The sequence below is a fragment of the Gambusia affinis genome, linkage group LG18 (assembly GCF_019740435.1).
Source record: "Gambusia affinis linkage group LG18, SWU_Gaff_1.0, whole genome shotgun sequence".
In the NCBI taxonomy this organism is placed as follows: domain Eukaryota; kingdom Metazoa; phylum Chordata; class Actinopteri; order Cyprinodontiformes; family Poeciliidae; genus Gambusia; species Gambusia affinis.
Window position 1 is genome coordinate 3,333,169 of NC_057885.1, and position 14,697 is coordinate 3,347,865.

The 14,697-nt window shown below is 39.3% G+C and overlaps 2 protein-coding genes across 3 annotated transcripts; both read left to right on the forward strand.

The window, feature by feature from the left end:
* The first annotated feature begins 688 nt into the window (after positions 1-688).
* Positions 689-5,268, forward strand: serpine1 (serpin peptidase inhibitor, clade E (nexin, plasminogen activator inhibitor type 1), member 1). Its single transcript, XM_044097900.1, has 9 exons — positions 689-804; positions 1,562-1,800; positions 2,062-2,286; positions 2,724-2,918; positions 3,028-3,226; positions 3,325-3,425; positions 3,674-3,760; positions 4,595-4,678; positions 4,769-5,268. Exons 1-9 carry the CDS (start codon positions 704-706, stop codon positions 4,810-4,812), a joined length of 1,275 nt encoding a protein of 424 aa, XP_043953835.1. The 5' UTR covers positions 689-703; the 3' UTR covers positions 4,813-5,268.
* Positions 5,269-6,481: 1,213 nt separating this feature from the next.
* ap1s1 (adaptor related protein complex 1 subunit sigma 1) lies at positions 6,482-12,758 on the forward strand. 2 transcript variants are annotated; one of them, XM_044097902.1, is made up of 6 exons: positions 6,482-6,777; positions 7,609-7,719; positions 9,759-9,937; positions 10,439-10,547; positions 10,640-10,777; positions 11,922-12,758. In XM_044097902.1, the coding sequence occupies exons 2-6, from the start codon at positions 7,717-7,719 to the stop codon at positions 11,967-11,969; spliced, it is 477 nt and encodes a 158-aa protein (XP_043953837.1). In that variant the 5' UTR covers positions 6,482-6,777; positions 7,609-7,716; the 3' UTR covers positions 11,970-12,758. The 2 variants fall into 2 exon arrangements, with proteins under 2 accessions (XP_043953837.1, XP_043953836.1); XM_044097901.1 differs by lacking the exon at positions 6,482-6,777 and having other exon boundaries at positions 7,527-7,719.
* Positions 12,759-14,697: the final 1,939 nt, after the last annotated feature.

Below are 14,697 nucleotides of genomic sequence, written 5' to 3' on the forward strand. Positions count from 1 at the left end.
CTGTGTGAGAATGGTGGGGGAGTTATCGTGTGTGTTATTGTGCCTGTTTTTGTTTTGGGCCGCCCCTCTACTGGATCTAGTTAAAGGCGACGCACTGCAGTCCACTCCAGGTGGTAAAAACTGTTTTGGGTTAAGAAAAAAAAAAGTCCCTGAACTTTAGTATCAACTGCTCCAAATCTTATTTGAATGCACTTTAATGTTTTATTTGTGTTTTTTATACTTAAAAGATCACATATGGTGGCATTAATCATGACGTTACTAACAAATAAATGCATCAAGAATTTCATAACAAAAGAAGAAAAAAAAAACATTCAAGGCATGGCCGTGTGCTTTAATCTTGAATGTTTATTTCTCAAGGGAGAAAGCCGTGAGAATAAATTGTCAGACAGTTTATTTATTCCTCACTTCAGCAACTTTTATCTCTTTCAGACGTTCAGGGACAAAGAAAATCCATGAATTTCCCGTCCATTTCTCCTGCATGACTCACAGGGGCACAGAGATTCGTACAAGTTTAAGCTGAAAAACAGTTCTCCAACTTTCCATATGCTCTGTCATGCTTTAGTCAGTAGAGGCATTGGAAAGGCTGTGTGTTCGTAAAAAGGAAGTGTCTCCAGACAGCATCAAGATGACATCAGAGTGTCTAATGGCTTTTCTGTGTGTGCACGTACACGTGTGTGTGTGTGTTGAGGAGTGGGGCGGGGTTATGCCTACAGTACAAAAAGACAGATTGGTTCAGTTCTTCAGAGTGAAGCAGCAGCAGCAGCAGCAGACAGCTCCAGTTTTATTTCTGAATCCAAGCCAAAGGTAAGAATCACAGTCAGCTGTTAAATCGATGCAGGCAAATGTTTAGATGGTTGTATTTGAAATCTGACATTTCAATTAGTTAGATTTTTCCAGAAATATCTTTAGTGCCTTTTTGTTTCTGTTTGTTTGTTTGTTTGTTTGTTTGTTTGCTTCTTTGTAATACACACGGAAACAGAAGTTCATCTCCATAAATACGACCACTGTCGGTGGCCTTTGTTTGAATTTGAAAACTTGACCATAGAAATAAGCTGGACACACACTAATGTGGGTGTGTCTCACACCCAGGCTCAGCTATGTATTTCTAAGAAGGAATGAGTTTAAAATACATTTAAAATATTTTAATAAAAGCAAAATGCACTAATTTAGAATGCTTATTGTCATATTACTGATATAGATTCTTTATTGTTTTCCTCCTGTTATGAAATCTTACATCTATTAACCATAAAGATTAAGGACAGTTTTTTAATCAATGCTGAACAATGTAAGATACCACAGATTTATAGTACTGTGTCAAACTAACATGTTTATAACTTTTAAGAATTCATGCTCAATTTTAAAAAAATATTTTCTTTTGAAATCTTGCGTCATTTCTATTAGATGTTCCCATGTCTGTAACATCTTACAGGTGTGTGTTAGGATGAGTCAGAGCAGTTTAAACAGTGCAGTGTGCAGTCAGTAGAAGACGTGAGTGGTTTATACAAACATTCAGTTTTTATGCAGACAACCACAGCTTTTTTTTCTGGTTCTGTCTCCCCAGCATGATCTGTGTGAGCATATTTGTGCTGCTGGCCCTCAGCAGTGGGGCCCTCGGGTCTCTGCAAGATAAGCAGACAGACTTCGGACTGAAGGTTTTCTCTCAGCTCGCTACGGACGCTGCAGACACAAACCTGGCGTTCTCCCCCTATGGCATGGCGAGCATTATGGCCATGGCTCAGCTTGGCGCGAATGGAAACACACACAGTGCCTTGACTGCAGCTATGGGCTTTTCTCTACAAGGTGAGTGGTAAATAAATGAAGTACAGAAGTGCTAAAGTCCTGAAGTACCTCAGATCTGTTAGATCAACTGCAACATTACCCTAAACATGTATCTCAAAATCTATAACCGTATCAATTTAAGGTAAGGACATCTAATCAAGTCAACAAGTTCTTGTTTTGTGGATTGGAATCAGCCATTTGCTGCCTCCCCTCTTGCATCTCCTCCTAGCATGTCCACATTATTGTTTTGTGTCAGCTAAACCAAAAATGCTCCTCTTGCAGGGCGAGGAATGCCTCGGCAGCAGCGCCTCCTGCAACGCGATCTGGCGAGTGAGGATGGGGTGGAGATAGCCAGCGGGGTGATGGTGGAGCGGAAGATGAGTCTGGAGAAGCGATTCCGCCGGGCCCTGGCCAAGACCTTCCAGACTCACCCTCACCAGATGGATTTCACCAAACCAGAACAGGCTGTCAGCATTATCAATGCGTGGGTCTCAGATCACACTGCAGGTACTAACTTCTGTCTGTTAACAGCTATCAACCATCTTCAGAGAGGCAGAACTCTTGGAGTACTGGTTAAAAGTAGAAGACCAAGATTTAGGGCACAGAAGGGGAAACTCTCATGTCCAGAGTTTCTTTCATCACAGCTTCAGATAGATGACAGACTGGTCAAATACCCTGACCTTTCAGGCACATCAAGGAACTCAATAATACAACCAAAACATAGATGCTAAGAGAAAACCAAAAGTACACTGAGAAACCTTTAAGGACACAAGTTCACAGACAGTTCAATAAATTTCAACAAAGTTCTGTTCTGAGATTTCTGTTTTGTTCAAAGTTCTGAGAGGCAGGCACACCCTTCCACAGCACCAGTCCCTGAAGTCTCTTATGGTTAATGAAGCATTTTATATCAACAGCTAAGTGGAATGTATTCTTCCTTCCTGTAGGTGCCATCCCAGAGTTCTTGTCCTCTGGATCCCTGGACGATGAGACTCGCCTGGTCTTCCTTAATGCTCTCCACTTCCAGCGTCTGTGGAAAGTTCCCTTTGACCCCAAACTAACACAGGAGAGAATGTTTCATTGTGCCAATGGCAGCACTGTTCCTGTACACATGATGAAACTCACGAACCTCTTCAACTATGGTACGCTGTGCCAACGATCTAAACTGCAGGTTCTAGAAGAAAACATCTTTATTTGTTCTTCCCAACCCAAACGCAAAATTCTACCTTTTTATTCCTTCTAAATCCTCAGGTGAATTTGTAACTGCTGATGGGGTGGATTACGATGTGATAGAGGTGCCGTATGAGGGTGACTCACTGAGTATGCTCCTGGTTTCACCCTTTGAGCCCGAAATTCCTCTGAGTGTCCTCAGTAAGGATCTGAGCAGCCAGAAGATTCAGCAGTGGAGGTCAGAGCTGAGGAAGGTCAACAGACAGCTGGCTCTCCCCAGGTGAGGAAGAAGGCCTGTGGCCATGGACTACATTCGTTTGCTTCTCTTGTCGCATGTTAAGCCTCTGTTAGCAAACTAAAGAATGTGTGTTTCTTCAGGTTTTCTCTAAACTCTGACATAAATATGAAAAGTGCTCTACTTAAAATGGGACTTGGAGGCGTGTTCAACCTGGCGACTGCTGACTTTACACGGATAACATGTAAGTTGATGTTTGTTTGAAGCTTTACTCAACAGACTCTTGTTCCACATGAATGTAAAACTCCTTATTAACTTTCAGATCATTCCATTGGTTGTAGCCAACAATACCTCTCCTTTACATATTCTGCTTTGTACTAATCGCTTTTTTTGTGGAATAGCTTTGGTTTGTGCAGCTTTTCTATAACAAAATAAAAGAAGGCGATTTATACACTTTGTGTCTGATCCGTTTCCATTTTTTTTTTACACCAGCTGATGAGAGGCTTTGCATTTCAAAAGTGCTGCAGAGAGTGAAGATTGAGGTGGACGAGCGTGGAACCAAGGGAGCATCAGTAACAGGTAGACTCCTCACTGAATATTTCATATTGAAATGAAAACAGGTCATCTAACTTAAAAATAATAAATAAAAAAAAAGAGTTAATTTGTTACAAGTAATCTAATTAAGTATATTCAAATAAATATATTAAGTTTATTCAGTTTTTATATGTTAAACAACCATAAATTCAATTGCTATGTAACAAATTAACACAATGTTTTGAAGTTGGAGTTCCATAACAATTTTCAGGTCAACAATAAATGGTGCTGCTATTTACAATGGTCCTCATTCATTCATCGACTCACACACACGCAGACACGCCCACACACACGCATACACACACACACACACACACGCAGACATGCCTATACACACACACGACTGTGATATTTTTAACTTAGCTGCAAAAGTTTGAGTTCAGAGATTTTTCCAAACACATGAAGGATCCAGGGTGAGCCTGTGACTGCTGGAAGTCATTTCAACTCTGACAATCTGTTGACAGCAAGAATCGAACCAAGTCAGAGTGGATGCATTTTATTGCAAAACAACACAAAGTTAATATACACTTGTGGCGGATAAAGGTATTTACAGATACATTGTGCAAACTTTCCTTTGGACGTAGGAGTGAGAGTGAGAATAAGAAATAATCCAGGTTAAAGTATTCTCAAAACTATCACTCATTTCGGTCTAAGATTATAAACTATAAATCCTCCCATTGATAGTTTCTCATGCTGACTGCTGGCTCACACAGACAACACACTACAATAATCAGTGTTCAGAATGAGGTTTCTGTAAAGTCTGAACGGAAATGATTGACTGATCAATTTGATTTTTTTTTCTCTTCTTGTCTTTGTTAGCTGCTGTCATGTTCTCCCGTATGGCAGTTCAGGAGATCACACTGGACCGACCTTTCCTCTTCCTCATTCAGCATAAGCAAACTGGTAACAGCCCTAAATATGTTTTATATATTCCCATAAAATAAAAGACCAGTAGAGAAGATTGATTCTGATTGTTTTCTCGTTTCTTTTCAGGTGCTATTCTCTTCATGGGTCAGTTGAACCAACCTCAGCAGTAACACTCAGCACACTTTCTCTTATCCGCACTGTGACTACTACTGTTTATAACTCCTCATGATGACCTACGGACCTGTGACACTCAGTGACTCTACATGTGTCAGCGATGGTTCAATTCACTGACACCCTTATTTATAATGACTGATACTTGGGGCTGCTTTGACTTTCCATGAGAACGTTTTTATATCTAAACTGTTTATTTATTTTTCTACATTCAAACTGAAGCAAAGTGAGATGCTACTATTGCTAATGACAGTGTTGCACCTTTAGAGACATGTCTGCATTTGTACCAAAACATTAAGTATTTTTTATCTGATTTGTGTCTCATTACATGTATGTGTATTTTTGGATTGGTTTCATTAAAAATGAATGGAATCATAAATGGTCTCGTGAGTTGACATTTGCAACCAAAAATGAAGAAGAATTTTGTTGACTTTGACTAAAGCCAATGAAAAAACGAAGTCTTAACTTAATCGGTTTTTCAAAAATGTCAACAGCACATATGCTTTCAAAATCATTCAATTATTTTTCACTTTAAGCGCAAAGGGTGATCAGCCTGGACAGCTGTAACTGCCATGAAGTGTTCTTTCTGCAAGATCAAATAAATATGGTCCAAGGAAGGAAAACGGGTGAACTGGTGACCGGGCCGTACCAAACACATACTGATGAAGGAGGGCAGTAAAGGTTGTCTGAGTTATTTGATCCATCAGAAAAGTTATTGCAGCTCAAATTATTGAAATCATTTCAATTTGCTTTTGGAGAAAGATGAAGATGAGCAAATTGATGCACAACTGGCCAATGTTTTAAATCTGCCTTGTAGCCCTCCATTAACAATTGTAATGGGTAGAGCTGTTACTTGAGTCTATTTAAGTTTTTAATGGAATCAACTGTTTTTACACAGAACCAGGCTCAAGATGAGAAGTCATTGCCTCAACTTCCTGTTGTGTCCAGACACTCTCTCCAAATGGTTGAATGCAAGTGTTCTAATTATTTCCCCTGCCTCTGGTGTAAAAAAATAATCAATCATCTACTGTAGATATGGAGGATGCTTTAAGGGTGAAACAATTATTTTTTGGAAGAAGTGTTCATTCCTCAATGTGTAAGAATTTAACTGGTCTGCACAAAGTTTTGACTTCAACCTGAATTAAATCACTTTTCACTGGAGCGGCTTTCGCTGATCCTGCACTTCTTTTCTCCATTTTTCATAACCACTTCAGGGGCACAAGCTGCACCAGGTTGTGTCTGTCAAATCCCTTGACAGCCGACTGCATTTGTTAATTGGCTCTTTCCAGAAGAGTTGAAGGACAACACCACATAAAATAGTATTAGTATTTAAAATGGGATTCCTTTCAACGTGATGTATTTGTAAAAACAATAATTTTGGCTAATTTGTTTTCAGATAATTACATGTTTTGAAGATTTTCTCTGTTAATATACCACTGACCTCACAGTCTCTATACAATATGTAGGATGAGAGCTGATATTAAAAAATATGTAGGTATACGTTGTGTCCGCCTTTTTTTGTTCTTTTCTTTAAAGTCACAGAGGTTTTGTTTTCCCACTGTGTGACTTGGAGCTATTGTGCTAAAGTTTACACAAAGTCAGTACACATAGAGTGAGTAAACACTGATCGTTTGGCACATGACATTAGGAGGATACGTGTCGTAATCTGAGGTCATGGGGACTCCATTGGTGAATGTACCCAGCTAGATTCCCCAGATACCTCACACTGTCCTCTCTGACATATCTCAGCCGTTTCCTCTCCTAACAGAAGCTGGTTACACACAGAAGTCCTGCATTAAAGAATCCTCCCTATTTGCATCATCATTTTTTCACTGACCAAGCAGAGCAGAGCCATATGTGTATTTTCAAATAACATTCTGGTGTTGTGGAATCAAAGGCAAAGGTGAAACGACTCTCCACTGCACTGAGGGTTCAGTTTGCTGTCAGCGTTCCTAAGGCGCCAGGTAGGAAGTGTATCAGTATTTTCACCAAACTTTAGCAATTTCCTTACTTTAAAAACTGAGTCTTGAGAATAGTAAAGTAGTGCAATTTCAGTTTGGACTATGTCTGTAGTTTGTATGGTATTACAACTACTATTTATTACTACTGAAAATAAAATTTATGTGTAATATGTAAAGAGTCCATTGTGTGATAATCATAGGGCAAATTTAAGCAAGATAAACAGAAATACATATTTTAAGAAAAATACAAGAACAACAATAATACAAAATATCTCAATCTAGAAAAAAAGAAAAGAAAGATGAAAAACAATACAGAAAACACAAAAGTAAATGACTAAGAAAAATAAAATCATTCAAGGTTTTGAGAAAAATATTTTTGTAATTAGAAATAACATTGCTCTTTTTGTTGTTAATCAATTTGAGGGATTCAATCAGAAATATTAGTTCAAACAGAAAATTAGTAGTAGGTATCGAGTTTGCAAAGCTTTGTTCATGAGTGACAATTTTATGATCGCAAAATTTAGCACATGTTCAAAATTACAATGTTCTGTCACTGTAATAGCAGATAATATCTTTGAGTCTTAATGTGCAGACGATTTTAGTTGAACGAAAAAAGTGAGTTTTATATGTTATAATAATAATAATAATAATAATAATAATAATAATAATAATAATAATAATAATAATAATAATAAAAATAATAATAATAATAATAATAAAGGTGGTGGTAATTATAATTTATACGTCGGTGTGCGCATGATCAGTATAGGCGGAAGTGCTCAGTGGTGGACGTTTCACGGCAGTGCTGTATTTGCGTTTCGTTGAATTTTTTAGGAACACCAGACTGCAATGGACCTTCAGCATTAGCCGCTGTGCAAACTGTAAATCGGAATCGGAAGTGAGAGGCTGTAACGTTCGAGAGACGTTCGAAAATCTTGCAGAATGGTAAGTTATTGTCCCTCACCAGGTTGAATGAGAGGGAAGCTAAACTGTGCTAATGCTAGCAAGGTGTATGTTTCCAGGAAGTGCCCACCTGCTCTACGTTTACCTGGCTGTAGTCAGCCAACAGGCCTTCGACATTTTAGGCAGCAGAACGGGTGAAAACAGAGCAGCCGTGTTAACTGTTCCAATCAGCCTCGGTATTGCTAATATTCACCATAGACCTGACAGTTTGGAATATTATCTGCTGAAGTTTCCAGATTCCCCTGCAGTCCCGTTTAAAAGCCTCAGAAACGGATCTTATTTAAATGTGTGGTTTTCACTAATAATAATAATTCACATTTTGGTTGTCATTTATACAGCATGTAAAATGAGTATTGGATGTACACGTCAATGTTTTTCTCAGTAGACATATTCCTACTGGGACCATTGACATAGAATCACACCAGATATTGGCAACAATCCGCACATACAAAGATTAAAATATTTGTTATTTCATAGATTTCGCTTATGGGTAAAAACTCTCAGCTGTGATCTCGAGCCATTCTCACACAAACTATTCAAAACTGGAAGGTTCTGTCAATCATTACATGCTGTCTGATCTTCAGTTCTGTCAGTGGATTTAATTGGATACAAGTCAAGTGTGTCGGCTTTTTTATGGTTTCTGAAAAAGAAGAATGCTTTGTATTTTCATTTTCATTTTTGAACTTTAAAAACAAGCAAAAATACCCCACTTATTTCTTATTTTTTAATATCCATTTCTTAAAAGGAAAATCAAATGACCATAGGATTCACTGACCTATCAGTGAGCTTGTCACTCACTTAATCTCTTTATAAGTAGCTTTTCTGTTCATCAGAAAATGTTGCGAGATGTTGTTATATAGCAAAACGCTTACAAAAAGTTTTCTCTTTTTTTTCTAAAGCAAAGACAAAATGATTATAGTTAAAGATAGCATTTCCAAGTTTGTATTCCTTGTATAATACGTCCACCTTTACCTAATATTTCATAATCTAGAATCTGTGACAGAGTCGGAGTGGTGAAAGGATAAAACAGAGCAGCTGGAGAATGAACGTCCATAGAACACAGTCTCTTTCCTAGAAGCATCTGATTGATGTTGTGTTTAATTGGACTTAATTCTAAAAACCTAAATGATACTCGCAGTTACTAACTTTGAGTGTTTTTTCCTTCTGTAATAAATGGAAAGGTACTTCACAAAGTGAACAGATCTGATGTGCATGCAGGGAATCATTATTAGATCAATTCAATAATATAGACAGGTACAAAAACACTTCCATTTATTCCAACTCAGTCCAGTAATGCATCCCTTGTCTTTTAATGATGTGAGATCAGGTTGTGGGGCAACAGGTCCAGGAAGGAAACACTCTCTCCAGCTCATTCTGGGGGGCTAAAGGTGTTTGTTTCCAAGCCAGACGAGACATAAGGCGAGTTTTGACTGCCGGGCGCTTTAAAAGACAAACGAACAAGCAATACATTTTTTACTTTGACTAGGGGCAAAAACACAAGCTAGTCTTAGCTTCTGCAGGCTTTTACTGATGTAAAGTCTTTTTACATCAAGCTTTTCTAAAGGTCTCTGTTTCATTTTAACCCCATTTTCAAGAAGTAAATTGACCCAAATATTTTCCACATCAACTAATTGTTTTATCCATTTGCTGTTGTGCTGCATAAAATGACCAACACCACATTTGTGTTGGTCAGAAAGGCCAACCTCAGCTTCTTTCTCTCGTCAACTCTTATCTCCTTCTTTCCCTTTAAACGTTTTCCTCACAGCTCTCCGTTCTTTTTCGTCTCTGTGTTCATTACATTTGAAATAAACACAAAGCGGCTTCTAATTAAAGTTTCTTGTCTATATTAAATGGAGCATTATCTATTCACAGGCAAATGCAGCATTATGGTGAAAGCCAATGTTGCCAAAGTAAACGTTGTGCTTCATCTTGGCACTCAGACAGCAATTCTGAGTGCCACACTGCTGTACAGGACACGCTAAAAATAAAATAAGATTAATGATATCTCCGTTTCCCTCTAGATGCGATTCATGCTGCTGTTCAGTCGGCAGGGGAAGCTGCGGCTGCAGAAATGGTACACGGCTACTGCGGAACGAGACAAAAAGAAGATGGTCAGGGAGCTGATGCAGATAGTTCTTGCCCGCAAACCAAAGATGTGCAGTTTCCTTGAATGGAGGGACCTTAAGATTGTCTATAAAAGGTACTAAAACAAACTCCCTTTTTTTTCCATTTCAAGTTGTTAGTCATTTTTAATACCGACTGGCGCTTCAGTAGATATACGCTCAACCCACAGCTCTGAAAGCGCGACTAGAGGTTATGTTTGCGGCTCACGTTGAGCTCAGGCTGTTAAACTTCACTCAAACATTGATGAAGAATCCTCTAAAGAAACATCAGTCCTCACCGAGGGTTGATGTAAATGTCTGTACAGGTGAACCTGTGTCCAGTTTGAATGAAATGAGGTGGGGGGAGTAAAGTCTGGCAGCCTACTTGGCTCGTACTACACTGGGGGGAAACCCTGAGTTGATGTCCTGCTTTGTGATATTTGGATTGATTCATTTTGTCTTTTTTTTGTCTAGAACAAATGAGTAAATGATTTACATTTTCACATTCATGGAGTGACATGTATTTTTCAGACCGATTTTATTCATTTTGACCATCTTCCAGATGTAATCGTTCTTCTCCTATGTTTATACCCACCCAGGTATGCCAGCCTGTATTTTTGTTGCGCTATTGAAGAGCAGGACAACGAGCTGATTACACTGGAGATCATCCACCGCTTTGTAGAGCTGCTGGATAAATACTTTGGCAGTGTGAGTCACAGAACTGAAGCACTCTCTGTTTCTGAATATTAATGGTTCTGTGAAAGCCTGATTGTAAAGCTGTTTGCTGTGTATCTTTGCAGGTGTGTGAGCTGGACATAATCTTTAACTTTGAGAAGGCGTACTTCATTTTAGACGAGTTCCTGATGGGAGGAGAGATCCAGGACACATCCAAGAAGAGCGTCCTCAAAGCCATCGAACAAGCTGATCTGCTGCAGGAGGTAACACCGTCCTCCTTCACCCAGTCAGCCAGTGTTTAGAAAATTACTGTTAAAAACACTTCTGGCAGTCATTATTTCTCTAAACATGATCCAAATCTGTATTTACATGCTGTGACTCTTTCTTCCCTTTTCACTATTTTTCTTTTTCTGGCTTTGTGAAGTCAGAGTTTGTAGTAAACCTATATTGTCTTTTATGTGTTTAAAATTACTGGACTTTGTGACTAGATTGCAGCAAACTGAGCTTCACTCCATGATTCATTTGGTCCAGTGGTGCCAGCTCACATGAGCTGAGATAAGCTGGTTTGATTTGTGATTGATAGGAGACAGATCAGAGACTGACTGCTTTATCGGAAAGACTGTAGTGTCTAACTGTGAAATCTTTTTTTTTCATAAAGCGTTTGGTAGTTTCTAATATCTTTATTCAATGACACGAGTGAATGCAAAACCTATTTGAATAAGCAGCATTAGAAGCATCAGTCTTTACGGGCTAAACTGTGTTTGTTTTCCAAACGTCTCTTTAATGCTAGAAATACTTTCTTCAGGCGTTTACTATGCAGGCCTGGATGTCGGCACTATTGTGGAATAAGTAGCAGTTTGCAAATTTTGACCATTTTGGTTCTGGATTTTTATCAGAAAGCCCAGTTATCAAAGAAACCAGCAGTGCCCATGTTATACAATGAATGTGTTTGCATTGTAGCAGTGCAGAGTAACCCATCCAGCTTCAGTCTGTACTTTGCCCATGTTTTTGATCAACACAGCCAAAGATATCCATCAGACTGCTGGTGGAGCAGAAAGATCCAGATCACTCTGCTCACTAGGAATTAATATCTTCTACAGCTCTGTTTCCTTTTCCTTTCTGTTTTTCATCCCTCCCTGCCTTTCTTTTAGTCGCTCACATTGTTAATCCTCTGATAGTCTTCCTAGTTTGATATATTTTTATTGGCATGGATAATAATAATAATATTAATGTTAATAATATAATCAACATCCCATCAGCACCTAAAACAACTTTGTTGCTCCGGTTCTTACATTTTCTCTTGCGATGGCTACAGATAGAAGGGACATTATCTCCATTTGTCTTTACTTTTATGTGGATAATGCAGCAGTGTTCTGTTTTCATTTGGGGCTTTTTTGCTGTTTGCAGGAGGACGAGTCTCCCAGGAGTGTATTGGAGGAGATGGGCTTGGCGTAGTCCCAGTGAAACTGTACGAAGTTTGAGACAAAAGGCAGAAGGAGGCAGGACAGTTTGGACTCTGGGATCCTGGAGCAACATTTCCTCTGGGGTTAAGACTCAGTGGATCTTTGCATTGGACTGGCCCTTTGGCTCTCTTTTTTGTGTGCGTGTGTGCGTGTGTGTGTGTGTGTGTCTGCATTATCTAAGTGTGGGATAATGGTAATGGGCTATATTTAACTTTTATGTGCCTGGAGGAGCAGTGCATGTTCTGATTGTTACAGATGTGACACAGTTTGAAGCTTCGCTGTGATTTTAGTCATACTGAGGCAGGCTTGCAGGCTGATATAAAGCGCTTGTCAAACAAGCAAAGCCAGGCCTGGATGTAGGCCTGCCGATCACAACTGAATGTGAACGAGGACCGGGTCAGAACATCGGAGGACTGCGTGAAGTCACAGAGTCCAGAAGCAGGTTTATTCCAGGCAGGTCAGGTGAAAACAAATCATTCTCAATGACCTAAAATGATGGCTGTAAAGACTGAGTTCTCGTTGGCGTATTAGAGTTCAAGCCATGTGCCTCCAGCTATCTCCATGACAACGGACATTCAACATGCTCAGAACCGGCTCAGGACTGAGGTTAGAGTTTTGTTCCGATTCGTTTTCTGTCTTCATTCAAATTGTTCCTTAATCTAGAATTGCTGATAAACTGTCAGACTTGTTCATTCTACGCTTCTTGATAGTTGAAGATTCCACTTTGTTTATGTAATCTCACCGAAAAGCAAAAATGATAAACTTCATCAATGAAAATGAACCCAAGACATTCAATCGTTTCTTGACCCATTAGCTTGAGTTGACTGCAGTACAAAACCAAAATGGAGATGTGAGAGAGGTCCATATCTTCACTGGCTGTTGGTTCTGGGTTTTAGTGTTATAGAGGCGTAACTATTATAAAACAAAAAGTTATTTAAAGGGGATGTATTACGCAAATTTCTCCTTTTGCATATTTTTGTACTTCCATTTATGTTTCTACTACTTCTAAGTCCAAGTGCTTAAAAAAAACACCCCGGCAATAAGTTGATGTTTTTTGGTGTCTGGACAATGAGACTTCTCTAAAACCTCCAGAATGTAACATCACAAATTAGCAGGCACTGTCCCTCACCTGTCAACCCCATCAAAGCCCAACCCGTCACCTAGCAACCCAAGCTGAGCTCCAGCACCTTTGGTCAGCTGGTTTTACTGCTATATATGTACAGCAGCTTCTGGAAAAAACTAAAGTTTTGTTGTTGACTAATTGCTTAGAAATTGCCTTCCTGTTGGTTGTGCAGGATGCTCTTCTTCTGCAGCCAATTTTACATTTTGTTGGAGGGTGTGGCCAGCAGCAAGTTATTTGGCTTTAAAGTGACAAGACGCTCTGCAACAGCTCATTCTGAAAGGAACTGGAAAGAACTGGCAGAACTGTGCAGACTGAGGTTTCATTATCTCAAAATGATTTTGTGCAAAAACCGTAATGAACCTTCTTTGTATAGACCCAACCTGTTTAAGGAAACATAATAGGTAACTTTTAAATATCTGCTGAAAATGTCACTGGCATAACAGTATGATATGAAAGGTAATCTGGGAAAAAAAAAAACCCATCTCCTCCACCTTCTCCCAGTGCTCCCAGTTGTAACTGCAGAAATACGCTGCTCTCATAAACAGCCAATCAAAGTCAGGAGGAGGGTCGTAGCGCTGTCAATCATGCTCATAGAAGTGCTGCTCCCTCCCTCTTCCTCTCTGCTATGCTACAGCTTCTTCCTGGCACTAGTGAGCATGGAAACTGCTGACTGCAGATAAACACTTCCTTGAAAGGTAAGTCTGTAACACATTTAGCAGCATGTACACAATCTTGACTGACAGCACTAACTACCTGCTCCTGGCATTGAATGGTTGCATCTGTTTTCCACCTTGCCACAGTAGCTCGCAGTTTCACTAATGTTTCTTTCTTCACACAGCAGCGGGTGCGCCCCCTGCTGGCTGCTCAGCGTTCCTGTATGAACCCAGGTAACCTTGTTTCGGAACAGCCCAGAAGAAGAAAGCTGTTCTTTCTGCCAACCTTAGCTTTGCCTCAGTTGGATGAACTCGGGACCACATTAGCACAATAAAACATTACAGCTAACAAATTGAGTTGGAAAAAGTTGACATGCAGTGAGTGTGATGTTAGACAACGTGGACCTGATGAAACGTGACAAATTATTTTTGTTTAGAACTGATACCAGCTGGTAAGAATGTGACGTTCCGTCTCATTCTGAAAAGAGCTGTCAGCTAGAGAGGTTTATTATTGACAGCACTCTTAGCTAAGGTGAGTAAAGTAACATGAGGACTCATAAGTAATCTAATTGAAAGATGTGGATTAAACAAGTTCAATACTAAGCAACCGCCAATAGTACAACATTCACGCCCCCTTGAGGTGAACGAGAGTTGTCACAGTTTGAATTGCAACACTTTGGTGTCTCGGTGCTATAAAGTTAATGAATGACTAGCAATTTTATGGCATTGTTTCTGGTTGCTAACTTGGGATGTTTTATAATAAAGTCATGGGACCAAAACCTGTCGTTTAACAGAAACCTCTTCAACTTTCTTATTAGGTGATTTGTCTGTCTGACTTTAATATCATTTCTATTTAGCCAACTTCCTTCATACCATATTACATTTGAGGTTTTTGGTTTTCACCACAATGAAAATAACTTGTAAATGTAAAAGTCATCATGTAT

Excerpts from the sequence above, each read along its gene's own strand:
- ap1s1 (XM_044097902.1), top strand. Across the intron at positions 9,938-10,438 it reads CTTAAGATTGTCTATAAAAG|GTATGCCAGCCTGTATTTTT; the intron begins GTACTAAAACAA and ends ATACCCACCCAG. Across the intron at positions 10,778-11,921 it reads AAGCTGATCTGCTGCAGGAG|GAGGACGAGTCTCCCAGGAG; the intron begins GTAACACCGTCC and ends TGCTGTTTGCAG.
- serpine1 (XM_044097900.1), top strand. The coding sequence starts at position 704 with ATGCCTACAGTACAAAAAGACAGATTGGTTCAGTTCTTCAGAGTGAAG. Across the intron at positions 2,919-3,027 it reads CACGAACCTCTTCAACTATG|GTGAATTTGTAACTGCTGAT; the intron begins GTACGCTGTGCC and ends CTAAATCCTCAG. Across the intron at positions 3,426-3,673 it reads TGACTTTACACGGATAACAT|CTGATGAGAGGCTTTGCATT; the intron begins GTAAGTTGATGT and ends TTTTTACACCAG.